The 19,097-nt window shown below is 44.5% G+C and overlaps 1 protein-coding gene across 1 annotated transcript; it reads right to left on the bottom strand.

Annotated features, from left to right (window-relative positions):
- Window positions 1–629: 629 nt before the first annotated feature.
- On the bottom strand, window positions 630–13,199 carry PDCD7 (programmed cell death 7). The gene is made up of 5 exons (XM_032864704.1): window positions 12,247–13,199; window positions 9,965–10,103; window positions 3,337–3,573; window positions 2,972–3,059; window positions 630–1,263 (listed from the first exon to the last, which is right to left on the bottom strand). The coding sequence occupies exons 1-5, from the start codon at window positions 13,117–13,119 to the stop codon at window positions 1,140–1,142; spliced, it is 1,461 nt and encodes a 486-aa protein (XP_032720595.1). The 5' UTR covers window positions 13,120–13,199; the 3' UTR covers window positions 630–1,139.
- Window positions 13,200–19,097: the final 5,898 nt, after the last annotated feature.

Genomic DNA, 19,097 nt, shown 5'->3' with positions numbered 1-19,097 from the left:
AGTTTGATGCTTGAGGTTCACCTCCTTATAGCAAATGTCTATTTCACAAATTTGCATTTTGGGATGAGAATGTGTTTTGTCAATGCAAAAGTGTGTGCAGTGATTTGGTAGGCAACAAATCTGGGGGCAAAGGCTCAAGCTAAAAAATAAAAATGGTATTTATTCAGCTTTTTGGAAATATAAATAACACATAGGTGACAAAGAGCAAAATGAAATAAAACAAACCCTTGACACGTTATATGATAGATCATTTCCAGGCACAACAGTATTTATTAATGAATATCATAAAATTAATTTGATTTTTATCTGTTTTCCTCCCAGCTTTAACTACATGGGTGCTTCTGGAAGCTCGAGTTTCTAGAAAACTCCACAGCTATACCGGCCCCTATAATGTGACTGAGTGAGGTTATGGTCCCACTCCCATAGGGAAATAAATATCTATCATTGGGGATACCGAACCTCTAGACCTCTGGGAACTTAAAAACCAGGTGTTTTTGTTAGGATCCTTCTAACACAGGAAAATGCAGCCGTTATCCATTAAAACACAATCTGATATGGGTAGAGGTTTTCCAAGTTCTCCGCGGGACCACCAGACGAATCCACCAAGCTTTTCTGGCAGCCTCGCCTGCAGCCTCTCAAGAGTCACAAACCAAAGATAAGGCATTTCTGACCTTTCCTCCTAGAAGTCAGAGAGTTCTCTGGGTAGGGAGGTTACGGAGGTTTTGCATCAAGCCTGCCTTCACACTCAGTACCGGGGAAAAGGCTGCTAGGTCTACCCAGTGCACGCCTGTGTTAAGCATACTTACCCATCACACACAAGGCCGTTGAGAGTAAATGAACAAGTCACTCTGGACCAAGCCCCTTCAAAACAGAGGCAAATTTGGTGAACCAAGGCCACTGCCTGTTGTAATAACCCCAGTTCACCTAGGTCCCTTCCTGAAGAACCAAATTAATCTCCTGATTCAAGAGGCATCTCTGGCCAAGACAGAGCACGCAAGGAAAACGTAACTTCTGGGTAGGGCAATGCCATATGGAGTCTGGAGGTTGTGGTTTAGTCTACAGCACAAGAAGATGGTGGCATCACTTGTTTTTAGAGCTGGAAAGAGCCACAGCTGGACCACAATCCCGGAGCATCTTTACTAATGCAGCTTAATGGCCGTTGCCCAGACGTCATTGCTGGGGAGCGGGGGAAGGACCCATCCTTGGGGAACGGAGTTGCCTTTGGGATGATCAGATGGCACCAGGTACTGATCCCAATCATGCCTTAATAAGAACATTGTAGAACAACAGTTTATTTCTGTTTTATTCCAAGCAACATGTTCAGCAACTAAATACTCTATTTCAGGACTTAGCTTTCAAATGACTGATGTACTAGTCTGCTAAAGAACTTGATTTCTAGGCATTATGCAAAAGATCGTATTTCTTAAATGTACATATAAAGGATAAAAAACTGCAAAGAACTTACAATCTTATGGATAACCAAATAATGAATATACAGTTGATCCTCATTATTTGCAGGTTCCGTATCTGCAAATTTGCCCATTCACAAAAATTCATTTGCAACCACACAATCATTACTCGTGGTCACTTGCCAACATGCACAGAGCAGTGAAAAATCTGAGTCCCTGACAGGCACATTCCCAACTGAAGTTGAATAAGGTGACGCCGTCTTCCTGTTTTCAACCTCACACTGTAAAAAAAGTGTCCTTTCTGCAGTCTCTTTAGTACCACATTTTCCACATATTTGTGTTTTTACTGGTGCCTTTGCTATTTAAGATGGCCCCCAGGTACACTGCTACAGTGCTAGCTAGCGTGAGAACGCTGGGGTATGCCTTAAGGAGAATACGTGTGTGCTAGAGAAGCTATGTTGAGGCAGGAGTTACAATGCTGCTAGCTAGGAGTTCAATGTTAATGAATTGACAATATATATTAAATAACATGTTTTTAAAAAGAAATCCACATAAAATGATGTTATGTATTGATCAGTTGATGGAAAAGGTTGTGGCTTCAGGCTGACAGGAACCTAACCCCGTATTTCCCTGAGGGGTAGCAGTCCAGTATTCTCTAATTCACTACCTGCAGCTTTACAGAACATAACTACCGTGAATAATGAGAATCAACTATACTTATGATCAGAAGCTAAAACTTCTATGTTAGCCAGAAATACGCTTTTCCCAGAACACCAACTTGGTATGCTCCAAAGCATCATTAGAGCTCTGGAAGGAACCTGAGAGATCACTTAGTTCAGTGATTTTCAAACCAGGCTTTCAAGACTTCGAGGCCCCAAGCAGATGTTCTGGGGAATCTAGACAACAACAAAGCGCCTCCAGTCAATAACAGATGTGAACTAAGGAACCCGCTCATTCCAACTTTTTACAAATGGATTTTTCAGAAGACTGTCTCTGTGAAGGGCACTACTGCTCAAGTTTGAAGGCCACATTCTAGTCCACCATTTGCATTTTGTAGGTGAGGAAAGTGAGACCCAAGAGCGCTGAAAACTTGACCCAGCTCATTTGTAACTGCAGATTAAGATGTGACTCCTTGTTCCTAGCTCTCCTGGCTCTGACCTGTGGAACTCATAGGCCGGTATGGCACTTAAACAAGTCTCCACAGGTAAGTAGGCAAGGAAGGTTTCCTACCCTTGGTCTACCTAGCAGCAGAAGAGAATCAGGAAAAGGAAGCCAATGCTTTAATACAACAGTTACAGCATGAGATGATACTTGTTGGGCAAATTACAACCTGAGTTTCAGTTTCTTCACCTGTTAAAACAGAGACATCTACTTCTCAAGGACTGAGGACTAAAGGCATGTGTGGCATCCTTAGAACCTGGAAACTTTACATAAACCCGTAAGGAATTTAAAACAAAAATAGCCAGCGAGCGAGCGATATAGCAACAGACCTCGACAACACAAGCACCTCAAGGGCTACTTGCTACCCAGGGGAAAGGCAACATGGAGAGTGCCCCTCTGACCTTATCTGGATGAGGGCTGGCAGGGAGTGCTCGGCTTGGAGGTAATACTGTCGGAAGGGCTGCAAGAGGTGAGCGAGTGGGAACTCATCTGCAAAATAAAGGCACGTTACCGCATCATCATTCTTCATATTCACAGTCTATTTCTCTATGCAAGCTGACTGAGCCTGTGACTATGACAGTATGACAATGTGGTCGAATATTTCATCTTTATCCGTGATTTTCAGTACACAGTTTAGGATTTCAAATCTTGCAGGTGCCACTTGCTGCCTACAAGTTCTTAGCTTATATTGAGTTCACCCATGAGGAAAGAAAAAAGGTGCCAATCGAGTATTTACCTTTTCTCCTCTGGTTACAGGGGAACTTACCTGGATCCCCAAATAACTTGGACTCAATTTCACGCTTCTGAAGTAAAATCTTCTCTTTTTCTTTCCTCTGTTTCTTTTCTAGTTCTCTTTTCCTCTCTTCCTCTTGTTCTCCTTCCAACATGACTCTGAGGGCTCTCTCTTCAGCTTCATACAATTCAGAGCGTTTTTTAATTAGTTTTCTTAGTCGCTGAAGATGATGCTCAAAAGTCTCATCTGCTGAGGCTGGGGGACAGACACCTAGGCAGAGATCCGAATGGTATTTTAGAGAGGGTTATCTCTAAAATTTATCCCAAAATCGGCATTCTAACGAGCAGACTCAAAGCCCCATTTAGGTTGCCATTTGCAATGATGCTGATGGAACTAGAGGGCATTATGCTAAGCGAAATAAGTCAATCTGAGATAGACAATTATTGTGTGATCTCACGGATACAAGGAATTTGAGAAACAAGACGAGGATCCTAGGGGAAGGGAGGGAAAAATGGAACAAGATGAAACCAGAGAGGGAGACGAACCATAAGAGACTCTTAATCTCAGGAAACAAACTGAGGGTGGCTGGAGTGGAGGGGGTGGCTGGGTGGCAGAAAATTTGGAGGCTATGTGCTATGGTGAGTGCTGTGAATTGTGTAAGAATCATGAACAACAGACCTGTATCCCTGAAACAAATAATACATTATGTGTTAATAATTAAAAAAAAAAAAAAGCTCTACTTACACTATGAATTTGCTCAGAATCTGTAAATTCTAACCAATCTTCAAGGTTCAATTTGATCCTGAGTCTCCAATTAGTCTGACCCCACCCTGGCTGACTTTCCCTAACTCCTCTCTCTGGATCATTACACTTAACCTGATTTTATTTATTTCTAATGGTTTTGATCCTTTGGTTGGGCAATGATCTCACTAAAGAGAGGATCTCTCAGGGCCTGTGTGGCTCAGTCGTTAAGCAGATGCTTTCAGGTCAGGTCATGATCCCAAGGTCTTCGGGCTCCCTGCTCGGTGGGAAACCTGCTTCTCCCTCTCCCATTCCCCCTGCTTGTGTACCCTCTCTCACTGTGTCTGTCAAATAAATAAAATAAATCTTAAAAAAAAAAAAAGAGAGAGAGAGAGAGAGAGGATATATCTTATACTTCTTCATTCTGATATTCCCATAGCACAGGCTCCCAGACCAACCAATAAACAATTCTCCTGTTGACGGAGCCTGAAGTTCTGGGAGAACACACTTGGATAACGAGGAAGAAATACACATAACCAATCACACTGACCTCACAGTCTACTGCTTAGTGTAGGATGACCAAATATTTCAGTTTGTTCAGTTTTAGTATTGAAAGCCCAGCATCCTGGGAAACCTGGGATAGTTAGTCACCCTGATTTAAATGTGAGGTCAGCTAGGACAGTCAACACAGCTAGTGCCACAACTGGGAAAATTTGATTACAGACCAGTTAATAGGTGATATCAAAGGATTATTACTAATTTTGTTATGTGTCATAATTGCATTATAGTTGACTATGGGTATTTTATTTAAGTGTTCTGTTTTTGTGCATGAGTGAAAAAAAATTTTTAAAGATTTTTTATTTATTGAGAGAGAGAGAAAATGAGTGGGGTGAGGGTTAAAGGGAGCAGCAGACTCTCCACTGAGCAGGGAGCCCAATGTGGGGCTCAATCCCAGGACCCTGGGATCGTGACCTGAACCAACGGCAGATCCTTAAATGACTCCTGATTTTGGCTAAGGTCATGAAATCAAGCTCCGGGTCACTCTCCCTGGTTAGTAGAGAGTCTGCTTCTCCCTCTCTTTCTGCTCCTCCCCTGGCTTGTGCTTTCTCTCAAATAAATAAATAAAATCTTCTTTAAAATTTCCTAAGGAAATGTTTTAAAGTTTAATGAACACTCGAGTGGGTCACAGCTGTGCACTCACTACCACCGGCCCTGAGACAGAGAAGTTGCTGGTGATTCATCCTGGAGTGATGTGGGTGTGGGCCATTCCCAAAGATTTTAAAGGCAAATGTATTTATTATGGAAGCATCTTAACAAGGCCAGATTCAAGGAAGATAAAAATTCACACACCACATACATAGTCAACAATTTTTATTTCCCCTGTTGAGCCTGCAGTCATTTTTGCTCATCTGTACATTAGCAACGTCACACAGTTCAACACAGTATGTGCAATTTCTACATCTCCATTTCAATTCTCTACCTTCTTTTCCAGTCTTTATCATTATTGAATGTCTCTATCCTGTTTCATCAAATCAATGTACCATAATTTACTTAACAAGCTCCCTATTCCTGGACACTTAGGCTGTTCCAAATGTCCTATTATCATATACTGTTACAATCAATACTCTGGGACATGTCACTTTTTTCCTTCTACAGATTATTTCTCTAGGATAAATCCTCAAGAGAAGAAATGTTTATGAGTACTTCCAGGATCACCTAAATGTGGTACTAAACTGCTTCCTAAAAGAGCTAACCGATTCAGGCCTTTGAAAGTCTGATTGTTTTCTCCTTTAACCATCACCACTTAGTGGTTGTGGAATTCATTCTCCTATCCTCACCTGAAAGGCTAATAACATTTCTCCAGGTCATTTTCTCCTAACTGCTTTGCTTGAACAGGTTTCCAATCACTCATTACCAACTATAGAAACTCTACATCTCAAATCCATCTTCTATGAAGGGGCAAACTATTTTCCAAATACACACAAAATTCTTACGCACTGAGAAGCTCAAGCTATCACTACTGTTTCATAATAATTTCATGATTGTTTAATTTCTTTACCTAGATCAGGAATTGGTAAACTTTTTCTGTAAAGGGCCAGACAGACAGTACTACAATCTGCCAGTACAGCCAAAATATAGACATTCCCTCAGTCCCCAAGTGCCCCCAGCCCCCATGAGGAATGGTGGCCTGCTCCCATCTCAGGTTGCTGGGTCTGCACCACGAATCCATACCTCCATCAACCTTTCATTAATCACTTCTAATCAGCATGAGACAGATTGAGAAATGGCAATCCTCACCCACTCTTTCTCTTGACCCCATGTACTAACACAGTTTAGGTTCCCTCCATCCCTCCCACTCACTCCTCTGGTTCTTGCAGGACCTACATACCAATGCCTTCTTTTCCCTTCAGTCTCCTACACCTTAGGGCCTAGTCCAGTCTTTGAATCTTGGCATGATGAGAAAAAAGCTGCTACCTCTAAAGTCTTAAGCATGATTCTTCTCTTCTCTGACTAGGTCTTTCTACCCTCTCAGTGCACTTATGTCCTCCTCCCTGGAGACTGTCGGCTTCACTAAAACCTCCAACTGAATGTATCCAAATCTACCTTGCCTTCTACTCATCCTCACCAAAACTTGTGATCAATTTTTTTTTTTTTAAGATTTTATTTATTTACTTGACAGACAGAGATCACAAGTAGGCAGAGAGGCAGGCAGAGAGAGGGGTGGGGGAAGCAGGCTCCCTGCTGAGCAGAGAGCCCGATGCAGGGCTCGATCCCAGGACCCTGGGACCATGACCTGAGCTGAAGGCAGAGGCTTTAACCCACTGAGTCACCCAGGGGCCCCACTTGTGGTCAGTCTTAAAGCAAAACCCTAACAGCCCTGTGCTCACCTGCCAGTCACAGAGCACTCCTGGGAGAAGTCATCTGATTATGTGATCCAGCGCCAGTACTTAACTACATCAGCTGCGCCTGTAGCACCTCCCTACAACCATACTCCCAGCAGTCTCTAGTTGGCTTATACTCATTCTTCACAGCAGTTATTTCAAACCTTTACTGCTCTCCTAAAGCCTTCCTTCTCTACAGTCTCTGAGCAAACCATCTATCCTATCTCAGTGAAAACAGGCTAGTAGAAAGGAAATCTCTGAACTTTCAGTCCCCATTTCACTCATCTGCATGACTACTCATCCTTGTCCCCTTCATTTTCATTCCAATGGAAGATGGATCCTTCTAAGGGCTCCTGGGTGGCTCAGTCAGTTAAGTGTCTGCCTTCAGATCAGGTCATGATCCCAGGGTCCTGGGATGGAGCCCCATGTTGGGCTCCCTGCTCAGCGGAGAACCTGCTTCTCCCTCTGCCTCTGCTGCTCCCCTTACTTTACTTTTCTCTCTCTGTTCGGATAAATGGATAAATAAAATCTTTAAAAAAAGATGGCTCCTTCTACACTTAAGTTAATCCCTCTGCCTGGGATCAGAGTCTCCCTACCTCCTGCAGGACCTTGAGCCATCAACTATCCCTCCTGCTTCTCTCTGACCCCCTCCCTCTATTCGTTCCTTTGCTCGGCAATGAAACGTGTTCAAAATTTCCCCATGACCCTAAGATTACCTCCCCACCCCTCTACGCTGTCAGATACTGATATTCCTCTCTCCTTTCTTCACAGGCAAACTTTTTAATAAGTTAAACTCACTGTTTGCTTTTCTTACCTTCTATTCCCTCTTTAATCTAGTCTAGTCTGGCTTCTACCAATACTGTTCTGCTGAAATGCACCCAGCACAGTTCACTGATCATCTATTGGGTCTTAATATCCATGGATTTTCCTCAATCTTTAGGTACCATCATTACTCCTTCTTACAGATGAGGAAACCAAGGAAAGGAGATGTCTGGGTAACCTGCTCAAGATAACACATTCTCTCTGGGCATTTGCCACTTTTCAGGAGGGAGGCGACCTACCTTCTCCTATCTCTGACCTCTCTTGTGGCCACACCTTTATCCATCTGGATTTTGACATTCCCTAGGATTTTGTCTTTTTGGCCCTCACCTCGCACTGTACAACTTCCTGAAGGTCATGCCTACTTGTGGCTACATGCTGATGACCTCTTCTCCAGGATGTACTACAGGCACCTCAAACTTACCATGTCCCACACTGAACTTGCCAAACCCAAGTCTGTTCCTCCTCCCATGGCTGAGTCCCCCAAGTTATTTACTTACACACTCCCTCTCTCCTTTATTCATATTTCTTAAACCCATTTACTTTTCTCCAACCCACCAACTGACCCTTAGTTCACACTCCCATATTATCCATGGTCAGACTACTGAACAGCCTTCTCAGTCTCTCTCCTCTTCTCCCTCCATCCTAGATGCTCCAAAACTTTCTCTGCTCCACCAGCACTAATCACCACTGTCATTTCATTTTCTGCTTAAAATTTTCAATGGCTCCCCTCAGCTTTCAGCATAGATGAGCAGTCTAGTCTGGTCCCTAAGACACTTTGTAAGGTGGCTCTGTTTACATACCCAGCCTCAATCTCTGAGCCCTTACTTGGAGGTACACACACCTTGAAGGAAAAGTTTTAAGTATATAATGGAACCAGCAGCTAGTTACCAATCATTTACATTCAAGTCCATTAACTCCAGGGAAGCTGCTCTTTTTAAAACAGATCACAATTCCTCCAAAATTCCCTCCCCTTCTTTTGGACCAAAGTGAGGAAGACTAATAGTGAGAAATTACGCTAGGAAATTTACCTGGCAAAAGTTTACTGACCACTCACCTCACAGAGGGCATGGAGCAGGAGAATATTAAATAAAAGCCCTTAGGTTTTCATTCCCCAAGGAAGAGATAAGGGTAGACACCATAGATGCGAACTCCCCTTTGACTCATGAATGTGCTATGGGGTCATCTGCTTCTGAGGCCTGAATCTGAATCAGTTACTCTGAAGGCTGGCATGCAGAAGCTAACCACTTAGCTAGTGAATGTGCTTGGCTGAATCCACAATGGTCATATCCCAATGAAACTTTATTATGGGCCTGACTCACAGGTTCCATTTATATTTTAAAATACACAGGGGAAGTCATCTGCTATCACAGTGCTTGCTAATTTATGTGTTCTCAAATATCCCTGGTGAATATCAATGGCCTACAGCCTACTAAATAAGGTAGCATGTGGTCCAAGCTAGGTGCGAGTGAGGAGGTCACCTCAGCTCAAATCAGGGAAGAATGGAGAATGTTGCATGTGTATTTAGTTCTGAAGGACAGTGAGAGCTTAAAATGGAAAAGATGGAACTGAGGGCCCTCCGCATGAATAGACTGGCAAGAGCAAAGATTTAGACAGGCAAATGTTCAAAGCACAACTAGGGATCTTCTAGAAAACCAGTGCTCCCTCTAGAGGTAAGAGGAGAAGACTGAGGTTTTATGATTCAAAAGCATGTAAGTGGAGGACATCATACAGTCTGCAAGGCACTCCTTGCCCTGTCCAACCATTCACACCTCTTTAAATATCAATGTTTCAGGTTGGAAACATATCTGAAGGAGCATGCCGAGTTTTCAAAACCTCCTGATGAACCTAGTAAAGGTAGGATAGCTTTTGCCTTGGTACATGGGTGAAGTTGACCAGCCATGCCAACCTCACTCAGAAAAGCGTGGCCAGGAATGCCTGGGGTAGGAATGATGAGTCAAAGGAAAGGCAGTGTATGGGTTCCCACACCCGTCTCTCTTTTCAACCTTGGCAACCAAGGGGTAAACAAAGTCTGAGGCTTCCTGCTTCAAAAGTTCTGAGGTACTGCTGACAAGCTTTATTACTCTATTGGGTGAAAATAAAAAATTATCAAATATTTTTCCTTAAAAAATGGCAGGGGGAGGGCGATAGGGTAAAGAATGGGACAGTGCAGGGCAACAGAGGAATAAATACAAGTAGAAATCCAAAACCACGGTTACCCTTTCTTGCTGCTGCCTCTTTCCTGAGTTTCCTCAATTTCTCCAAGGCCCGAAGAATGTCCACCATTCTTTTGGTGTCTGCTTGTTTTTTCCTCACTTCAGATAAGACACCATCAGCAGCAGCTTTAAGTTCCTGCTCCTGGAAAAAGAGTCCATGAGACAGACTTAGTTTTTGGAACAACCCTACAGCAGAGAACAGCTGCCTAGCAGCGAGCTTTTGAAGATCAGACAGTTGCAAGGTTAAGAGTTTCTACTGATCTCCCTCCCAATTTCCTACACTGGACACAATTCCTCTCCTGCACTGTTCCAGTCAAGGGATTATTTTCTCTGCAGTTTCCATGTGGGTTCTGATCTTTGTTTCTTCCTTGGAATTTGTTCAAATGTAGTCCAAGGAACACCTGCACCAACTTTGGGTTGGAAGCTCTCTTATGAAAAATGTGGACTCCTGGGGCGCCTGGGTGGCTCAGTGGGTTAAGCCTCTGCCTAAGGCTAGGGTCATGATCCCAGGGTCCTGGGGTTGAGCCCCACATCGGGCTCTCTGCTCAGTGGGGAGCCTGCTTCCTCCTCTCTCTCTGCCTGCCTCTCTGCCTACTTGTGATCTCTGTCAAATAAATAAATAAAGTATAAAAAAAAAATGTGGACTCCTGAACCCAAAGATTCAGACCAGGTGGGAAGATAAGGAATGGGTTAGAAAGGCCCAGGACTCCACAATTCTGTCAGTGACACACAACATGCATAGCTTGTACTCGTGTTCTTGAGTGCCTAGGATTTTTTGACATGAGAGCCTTTCAAACACTGAAGACCCTATCCTACTCTTCTTAAGTTGGTTCACATGTAGACAAAATGACTGGTTCCTCAAACCACCACTCACAGGACCTGGTCTCCAATCCCCTCAGTGTGGATGGTAAGAAAGATCATTTTGCCTAAAGCTCTCTTACCATCTATCAAATAAATGCCTGTAATTTCACCATTACAACCACACCATACTGTTCCCCTCTTCTGCTTCTATTAACTTCTCTACCTGTAACTGCACCTGTTGCTCTCACTTGGCTTTGACATCTCCTTTAAGACTCAGTTCAGATGTCACAGTATCATCTACAGAGTCTTTCCTTACGCCATCCCCAAAACTGGATATTCCTTCTCTGGGTTCCTACAACACCTACAGGTGAAACCTTAACACATACCATGCTGTACAGACATGGTCCCCATGAGGCTCTAAGCCCCTCAAGGACAAGCACTATATCCTATTCACCCCTATCACCATCACCAGGTCTGGCACATAATGGGGCCTTACTAAACGTCTGTAGAACTGATGCAAACTCCTTTAGATTATGGTGTTGCTTCCATGTATTCTCCTTTAAAACACAGACACTCGTGGAGGTGTGAAGACAAAGCTCGCCATCATATTTCAGGGGGGAGTTATTTCAGATTCTAGGGCAGTAACAGACACAAGGAGGAAGAGGGAGGAAACCCTAGCTGGTTGTAGAGAGTGAAGGGAGTGGGGGAAACACCTAGAGGCACCCACAAGTAAAGAGAATGCCTTAAACAAGTATCTGACCAATTTTCATTTCACCGTGGCCCTTACAGAAGACTAACAGGCTTTGAAAGGAGACAACATGAGCTCAAATCAGGAGTAAAACTGCTAAAAACCAGCTGTGTGATTGTTGGCAAGTTAGTGTGTCTATGCCTCAATTTTCTAATCTGTAAAATGGCGAGAATACGGTTTACCTCTCACGGTTGTTACAGGGATTAAAAATCTGGCATATGCAAGGGCTTTAGCAGAGTTTCCAGTATGCAGTAAGTGCTCAAAAACACCACTGTTAAACCTGGGGATATGTGGTTTAAAATTCCTAAACAAAGGAATCTTGGGAAAGGCATCACTACTGCCCCATTAGCCAATTAGGGTAAGGCACCAAGTGCTCTATATTTGTATTAAAATCAGCAGACCAATATAAGAAACAGGAACCCAGATTTTTGTTCGCCTTGAACATTAGTTAAGTAAAACATTGTAGCAGGAGACAGGACGTCTGTCATCCCTGCAACGCCACGGCGTAATCCCAGACCTTGTTTACAGGACTCTCAGTGCACCTAGAGCATTTGTGTTTTGTACTACATGTCATTTACATGCAATCAACGTGAAGATAGGAGGTCGGAAAGCCTGGCTACCTTTTTAAGGATGAAGAAAAGGAGGCTTAAACATCGGAAACGACAGCGCAAAGCCTCACGGCCCTTCAGGTTCCAAACATCACCACCCCCAGCCACCGCGCAGTTTCGGCTCTTACCCGCTTCTTCTCCTCCACCTCCTGCACGCACTTAACCCTCCAAAGGTCAATCTCCTGTTCGCGCTCCACTGCTCGCGCGGCCTCAGCCTCCCGCTCGGCCTCGCGTTCCCGGGCCCTCTCGCGAAGCCGCAGGCGGCGGCGCCGGACCCTCTCCAACCTCCGCCGCGCCTCACCCACATAGGCGGCCTGGGTCAGCAGCTGTAGTCTTTCGGCGAGTTGGGCGCGCAGCGGCGCGGCCTGGGCATGTAGCAGCACCCAGGCCGCGCCATCGGCCTCGGCCTCGCGCAGGGCCTGGCCCAGGTCGCGCAGCCGCCGCACTAGGTGCAGAGCCCCGCGCAACTGTGCGCGCACTTCGCCCAGGCTGGGCCCGGCGGGCGCGCGCGGAGGAACCCGGCAGCCGGCCCGCCGCGGGGTTCCGAACACCGCCTCTAGCCACTGCCGGTCGCGCAGGCGCTGCAGGGCCGCATCCCCAAGCACGTCGGAAGGCGGCGGCGCCTCAGGCCAGTGCGGGCTCCAGGGCGGCCCCGGGCCTGGCGGCGGCGGCCGCGACCGCTCGCCACCGTCGGTCCCCGGGAAGGGTCGGCACTGGGGCGGCGGCGGAGGTAGCGGCGGTGGCGGCACCGGGTAGAAGACGCCGCCGCCGCTACCGCCACCGCCGCGAGAGGCTTCCCCGGGGGCCCGGGGCTGCAGAGCCAGCGGGGGCTGGAGGAAGGGGGCGGAGGCCCCCAGAAAGGGGCCGGGCCGCTGGGGAAGAGGCGGCGGGAAAGCCGGAGAGGGCAGCGGCGGTGGCGGACAGCCGAAGGGAGCGGGAGGCGGCGGCTGCGGAGGCGGAGGGCCTGCGCGACCTGGGGCGAAGTAGGGCGGCAGAGCCATATTCACCACGGAGGGAGTCTGAGCAGTGACAGGAATTTGAGTGGTTCCCCTAGAAAGAGTGTCTTCCGGGGAGGAAATGACGTAGTACACGCGCGACGCCAGCAGGACGCTCCCGGCCCCGAGAGCCCCAGGCGGGTGTGAGCATTCCTTCAGTTCTTCAATTTCTAAGTACTGATCTTGCGCATTCTCGGTGGGAGCCAGCGGCACTGCAAACATTGTAACTAACAGATACAGTTTCCCGCGTGAAACTACCTGTAAAGAAAACACATTAATTAAGTAGTTGTGCAAACAAATGCAGAAGTGCAGCGGTGAATGAAGTACTACCAAAGAGGAAAACACCGGGCAAGAAGAGCTTATAGATTTTGACTTAGTCAAAGTCAAAGGGGAGACTGCCCTAAGGATTTCAGCCTGACAGGTAGGAGTTGGAGAGAAGCACAGTTCAGATAGGAACAGCATTTGTAAAAACTCTTTAATAGTAGGTCTAGTCGGGGAACTGAAAGAGTGCCAGTATGGAGGTGATGTGATGTTGGGGTCCTGGAACTAATAGTCAAGAAAAAATTCTCGAGACGTCTTGGGTGCACAGAAGATGGTTTTATGAAAGCACGGGGACAGGACCCATGGGCAGGAAGAGCTGCACTGGGATTGGTTATATACTTTTAAGTTGGAGTGGGGGTAGAAACAAAGGAAATTTACAAAAAGATGTTCATATGTTAAAGAATACTTAGAGGATCCTGGAGGTCAGGCTATGGTCAAGCTAAGGTTGCTTTTTTCCTCTAGCAAAATATTAACTTTAAGATAATTGGTAGTCGGGGTGCCCGAGTGGCTCAGTGGTTAAACAACTGCCTTCAGCTCAGGTCACGATCCCGGAGTTCTGAGATCAAGTCCCGCATCGGGCTCCCAGCTCCATGGGGAGTCTGCTTCTCCCTCTGACCTCCTCGCCTCTCATGCTCTCTCTCACATAAATAAATAATTTAAAAAAAGAAAGATAATTGGGAGTTTCTGGAGGAATGTCCTACTCTGCTTGTCAATGGGCAGCAAATTGTAAGGAAATTAATTTGATCTACATTTCCTTTTGCCTTTGTTCTTCATGTCTGATGGAGTCTAGAAAGCCTGGAGGGAGCCTGGGAGGACAGAGGGTATGTTTCCAGGATCTCCGATCTTAAAAACAATGGGAAACCACTGGAGGGTTTTAAGCTGGAGGGGAAGGAAAGGCCATGCTGCAAGAGTAGGTATTTAAAATTAAACTATTCTGAGATAATTGTATATTCGTGTGCAGTTGTAAGAAATAATACAGGGAGATCTTCTATACTCTTCACCCAGTTTCTCCCAATGGAAATATCTTGCCAAAGTGTGGTACAATATTACATCCCTGACACTGCATTGATACAGTCAAGATACAGAACATTTCCATATCATTGCTTCCAGGATCCCTTTTATAGCTACATTTAACTTCTCTTCCTTAACCTTAGGCAACAACTAACCTGTACTCCTTTATGTAACTTAGTCCTTTCAAGAATGTTATATAAATGGAATCATATAGTACATAACCTTTTGGGATTCTGTTTTTACTTAGAATAATTCTCTGAAGATTCATGCAGGTTGTATCAATAGTGTTTCTTTTTATTGCAATAAAAGTGTACAAAAAAGATGTGAATAAAATGAAACCACTTTTTAAAACCATTCACATATTGAAGGATATTCGGGTTGTTTCCACTTTGGGGGTGGAAGAAAGCTGTTATATATAAAGCTGCTATAAATATTTGTATATGGGTTTTTATGTAAATATAAATCTTTGTTTCTTTGGGATAAATGCCCAAGAGTGCAACTGCAGGGTCATGTTGTTGCAGGGTTTTTTTCTCTGTTGGCACCTGTGGTTCTTGGTCGCACCTCTTCAGAGAATGAAGAGGTAGACCAGACAGTGGTGGGCAGCAAAGCAAGGTTTAAATTTTATTTGCACTTCCTTAATGGCTAATTATGTTGGACATATTTTCATTATTGGCCATCTGTATACCTTCTTCACTGAAATGTCTGATCCTATCTTTTGCCTATTTCCTAATTGGATTGTTTTTCTGTTGATATTTTAGAGTTATTCCTGTATTCTAGATACAAATCCATTGATATCTGGCCTACAAATATTTCCTCCCAGTTTATAGCTTGTCAATCCTCTTAACAGGGCAGGGTTTTTTGTTTTTCCTTTTAAATAGAACAAAGTTCTTTTTTTTTTTTTTTAGAAGGTTTTATTTATTTGACAGAGAGATCACAAGTAGACAGAGAGGCAGGCAGAGAGAGAGGGGGAAGCAGGCTCCCTGCTGAGCAGAGAGCCCGATGCGGAGCTCGATTCCAGGACCCCGAGATCATGACCTGAGCCGAAGGCAGAGGCTTAACCCACTGAGCCACCCAGGTGCCCCTAGAACAAAGTTCTTAATTTTAATGAAGTCCAACTTACCAGTGTTTGCTTTTATGGATCATGCTTTCGGACCCAGATCAAGAACTCTTTACTTAGCTCTACATCCTAAAAATTTTCTCTGTGCTTTCTCTAAAGTTTTGTAGGTTTACATTTAACTCTGTGATCCATTCTGAGTTAATTTTTGTGTAAGGTGTGAAACTTAAGGTTTCACTTGAAACCTGAAGTTCTCCCCCCTCCACCGTCCCCACTGTGGATGTCCAATTGCTGAAGCATCACATTAGATCTTTACTTTTGAAAGCAGTAATAGAGGACTCCATGGGTAAGAGTCCTGATACACACTGATGAAGGATCAGAAGGCAAGTCGAGGACAAAGCACAACTGACACCCTACAAACCCCACCCGCCCCCACTCCCAGATGAAATTTGTGTCACATTCCTCAGGTACTCCTGGCTGCCCTAAAACGAAGGGAAGGGAAAAACAAATGGTTAGCTAATAGAGACCATAGTTGCAAGACATGTCTCCATCAGTTTACCAATGTCTTATTGATTTACAAGGAAAAGCATTTTTTTAAGTAGTTTTTTTTGTTTGTTTTTGTTTTTAGATTTTACTTACTTGACAGAGATCACAAGTAGGCAGAGAGGCAGGCAGGGGAGGAATGGGGGGGGAAGAAAGCAGGCTCCCGCTGAGCAGAGAGCCCCATGCGGGGCTCCCAGAACCCTGGGATTATGACCTGAGCAGAAGGCAGAGGCTTTAACCCACTGAACCACCAGGCGCCCCAGGAAAAGCATTCTTATCATTAACCTAGCTTTTGGAAACCCATAGACTCAACTGCCTGGAGCCCTAACATCACCCTTCCCTCCATAATGACGTGAAAACAAAGGTAAAAGGGAATGTAAATAAAATAAAATTTCCTTATAACCTGAAGCCCACTGACAAATACTGAGGCAGGTAGAGTATAACATTCCTCTAGGAAACATCCAACTAACTTTTTAAAAATTAATTTTTAAATTATTTTTAACATATAATGTATTATCTGTCACTCATCAGTCTTACACAATTCACAGCACTCACCATAGCACATACCCTCCCACTGTCCATCACCCAGCCACCCCATCTGCCCCACCCTCCTCCACTCCAGCACCCCTCAGTTTGTTTCCTGAGATTAAGTCTCTTATGGTTTGTCCTCCTCTCTAGTTTCATCTTGTTTCATTTTTACCTCCCTTCCCCTATGATCCTCTGTCTTATTTCTCAAATTCCTCATATCACTGAGATCATATGATAATTGTCTTTCTCTGACTTACTTCACTTAGGATAACAACCCTCTAGTTCCATCCACGTCGTTACAAATGGCAAGATTTCATTTTTTGATGGCTGCAATATATATGTACACCACATATACTATACACACACACACACACACACATACCACATTTTCTCTATCCATTCATCTGTGGATGGACATCTGGGCTCTTTCCATAGTTTGGCTATTGTGGACATTGCTGCTATAAACATTGGGGTGCATATACCCCCTTCGGACCACTACATTTGTATTTTTGAGGTAAATATCCAGTAGTGCAATTGCTGGGTCAAAGGGTAGCTCTATTTTCAACTTTTTGAGGAACCTCCATACTGTTTTCCAGAGTGGCTGCACCAGCTTGTATTCCCACCAACAGTGTAGGAGGGCTCCCCTTTCCCTACATCCTCCCCAACATCTGTCCGGGACACTCCGAACTACCTTAATGTTAATGCTTTGCTAGAGGGAAAAACCACCTTAGCTTTGCAATAGCCAGGCCTCCAGTACCCTGAGAGACTTTTAGCATATCAAAGTCCTTTTGGACACTTCTCTTTCCTTACCTCCCCCAACTCCCAAGTATTTAATTAGCCATTCCTCACAAACCCAGTGCTGGAGCACTTTCTGCCCACGGGTCCTGGCCCTGTACTTCATTAATAAAATCACCTTTTTGCATCAAAGATGTCTCAAGAATTCTCTTGGCCCTTGGCTTCGGAGCTCACCAGCATCCCAAAACTACATCATATACACAAGAGCCGATCAATGCCTGACCCCACAACCCAATTTCTCAGAAATTTTAAGCAACATTTTACTTGTATCATTTTAAATACTGTACATAAAAGCCTTCATTTTTTTATCTTAAATTTATTATGTAAGATAACGTAATTTCTAGATACTCAGTTGTCAATACTGACATGGGAAACAAAGACAAAAGAAAAATGTCCTTACTACCTATAGCCCATTGACAAGTCCTTAACGCAGACAGAGTGACATTCCTCTAAGAACTCAGCTGCCTCCATGCTAATACTTGGCTAAGGACAAAAGGCAATTTCAATTTTAGCCCAACTTCCCAGGATCCTCTAAGTCTACTTGAACATATAAAAATAACTTTGGAGGGGCGCCTGGGTGGCTCAGTGGGTTAAGGCCTCTGCCTTGGGCTCAGGTCGTGATCTCAGGGTCCTGGGATGGAGCCCTGCATCGGGCTTTCTGCTCAAGGGTGAGCCTGCTTCCCTTCCTCTCTCTCTCTCTGCCTGCCTCTTTGCCTACTTATGATCTCTGTCAAATAAATAAAATCTTTAAAACAACAACAACAACAACAACAAAACCTTTGGAAATTTATCTCTATTCCCCAAGATACACGTTGGCAATCATCCTCCAAGCATATGACCTCTATTGGTACACATCTGAAGGGTCTCACGCCTAAGGTTTTATTAGACAGTAATAAGTGAATTTTGCCAACAATAGCTAGCCCCAAGGTCCTGAAAACCTTGCTTCAAACTCTTTATAGAGACGTCCCCTATCCCTAACCCCCCCCACCAACTTTAAAGTATATAATGGGCCACTCCTCATGACCTCAGTGCAGCTTTTTCTGTTCATGGGTCCTGTCCCCATGCTTTAATAAAACTCTTTTTGCACCAAAGTTATCTCAAGAATTCTTTTTTGACCATTGGCTTTGAACCCTAACATCTTTCCTACATCAAATACCATTGATTACTAAATATTCTTTTTCTAATTTGAAGTGTTACCTTTTCCAATACTCAACTCCTATATTTTCATATATTTATTTCTGGTTTTCCTTTTCCATTTATGCACTGGTACACACTTAAGTTTTTAAAGCTTTTATATATCCCCCCCCTTTTAAGATTTACTTGACAGACACACTGAGAGAGGGAACACAAACAGGAGTGGAAGAGGGAGAAGCAGGCTTCCCTCTGAGCAGTAAGCCCAATGTGGGGCTCAATCCCAACCATGACCTGAGTCAAAGGCAGACGCTTAACGAGTGAGACACCCAGGTGCCCCATTATTCATACTTTTAATGAATTTTTTTAAAAATAGAAGCAGTAGCACCCTCATTTTTTAAAAACATTTTTAGAGGAGAGGGAAATAGAGAGCGTGAGCATGGGGTGGGGGCAAAGGGAGAGGAACAAGCAGATTCCTCGCTGAGCAGAGAGCCCAAAGCGGGGCTGGATCCCACGACCCTGAGATCATAAACCAAGATGAAGGCACTTAACTGAGCCACCCAGGAAACCCTCTTCTTTCTTCTTTCAGCATGATTCGGTG

This window comes from Lontra canadensis, unplaced genomic scaffold, assembly GCF_010015895.1.
Source record: "Lontra canadensis isolate GAN:19392208 unplaced genomic scaffold, GSC_riverotter_1.0 scaffold28, whole genome shotgun sequence".
Classification (NCBI taxonomy): domain Eukaryota; kingdom Metazoa; phylum Chordata; class Mammalia; order Carnivora; family Mustelidae; genus Lontra; species Lontra canadensis.
The sequence above is the reverse complement of the archived record's forward strand: the minus strand, read 5'-3'. Positions and strand labels throughout refer to the sequence as shown.

What these genes read in the sequence shown, in the direction of transcription:
- PDCD7 (XM_032864704.1), bottom strand. Translation starts at nt 13,119, where the DNA reads ATGGCTCTGCCGCCCTACTTCGCCCCAGGTCGCGCAGGCCCTCCGCCT. An exon ending in AGGTGGAGGAGAAGAAGCGG is followed by an intron (nt 10,104 to 12,246) that starts GTAAGAGCCGAA and finishes CTCTTTTTCCAG; the next exon opens with GAGCAGGAACTTAAAGCTGC. An exon ending in CCAGCCCTCATCCAGATAAG is followed by an intron (nt 1,264 to 2,971) that starts GTCAGAGGGGCA and finishes GTTCTTATTAAG; the next exon opens with GCATGATTGGGATCAGTACC.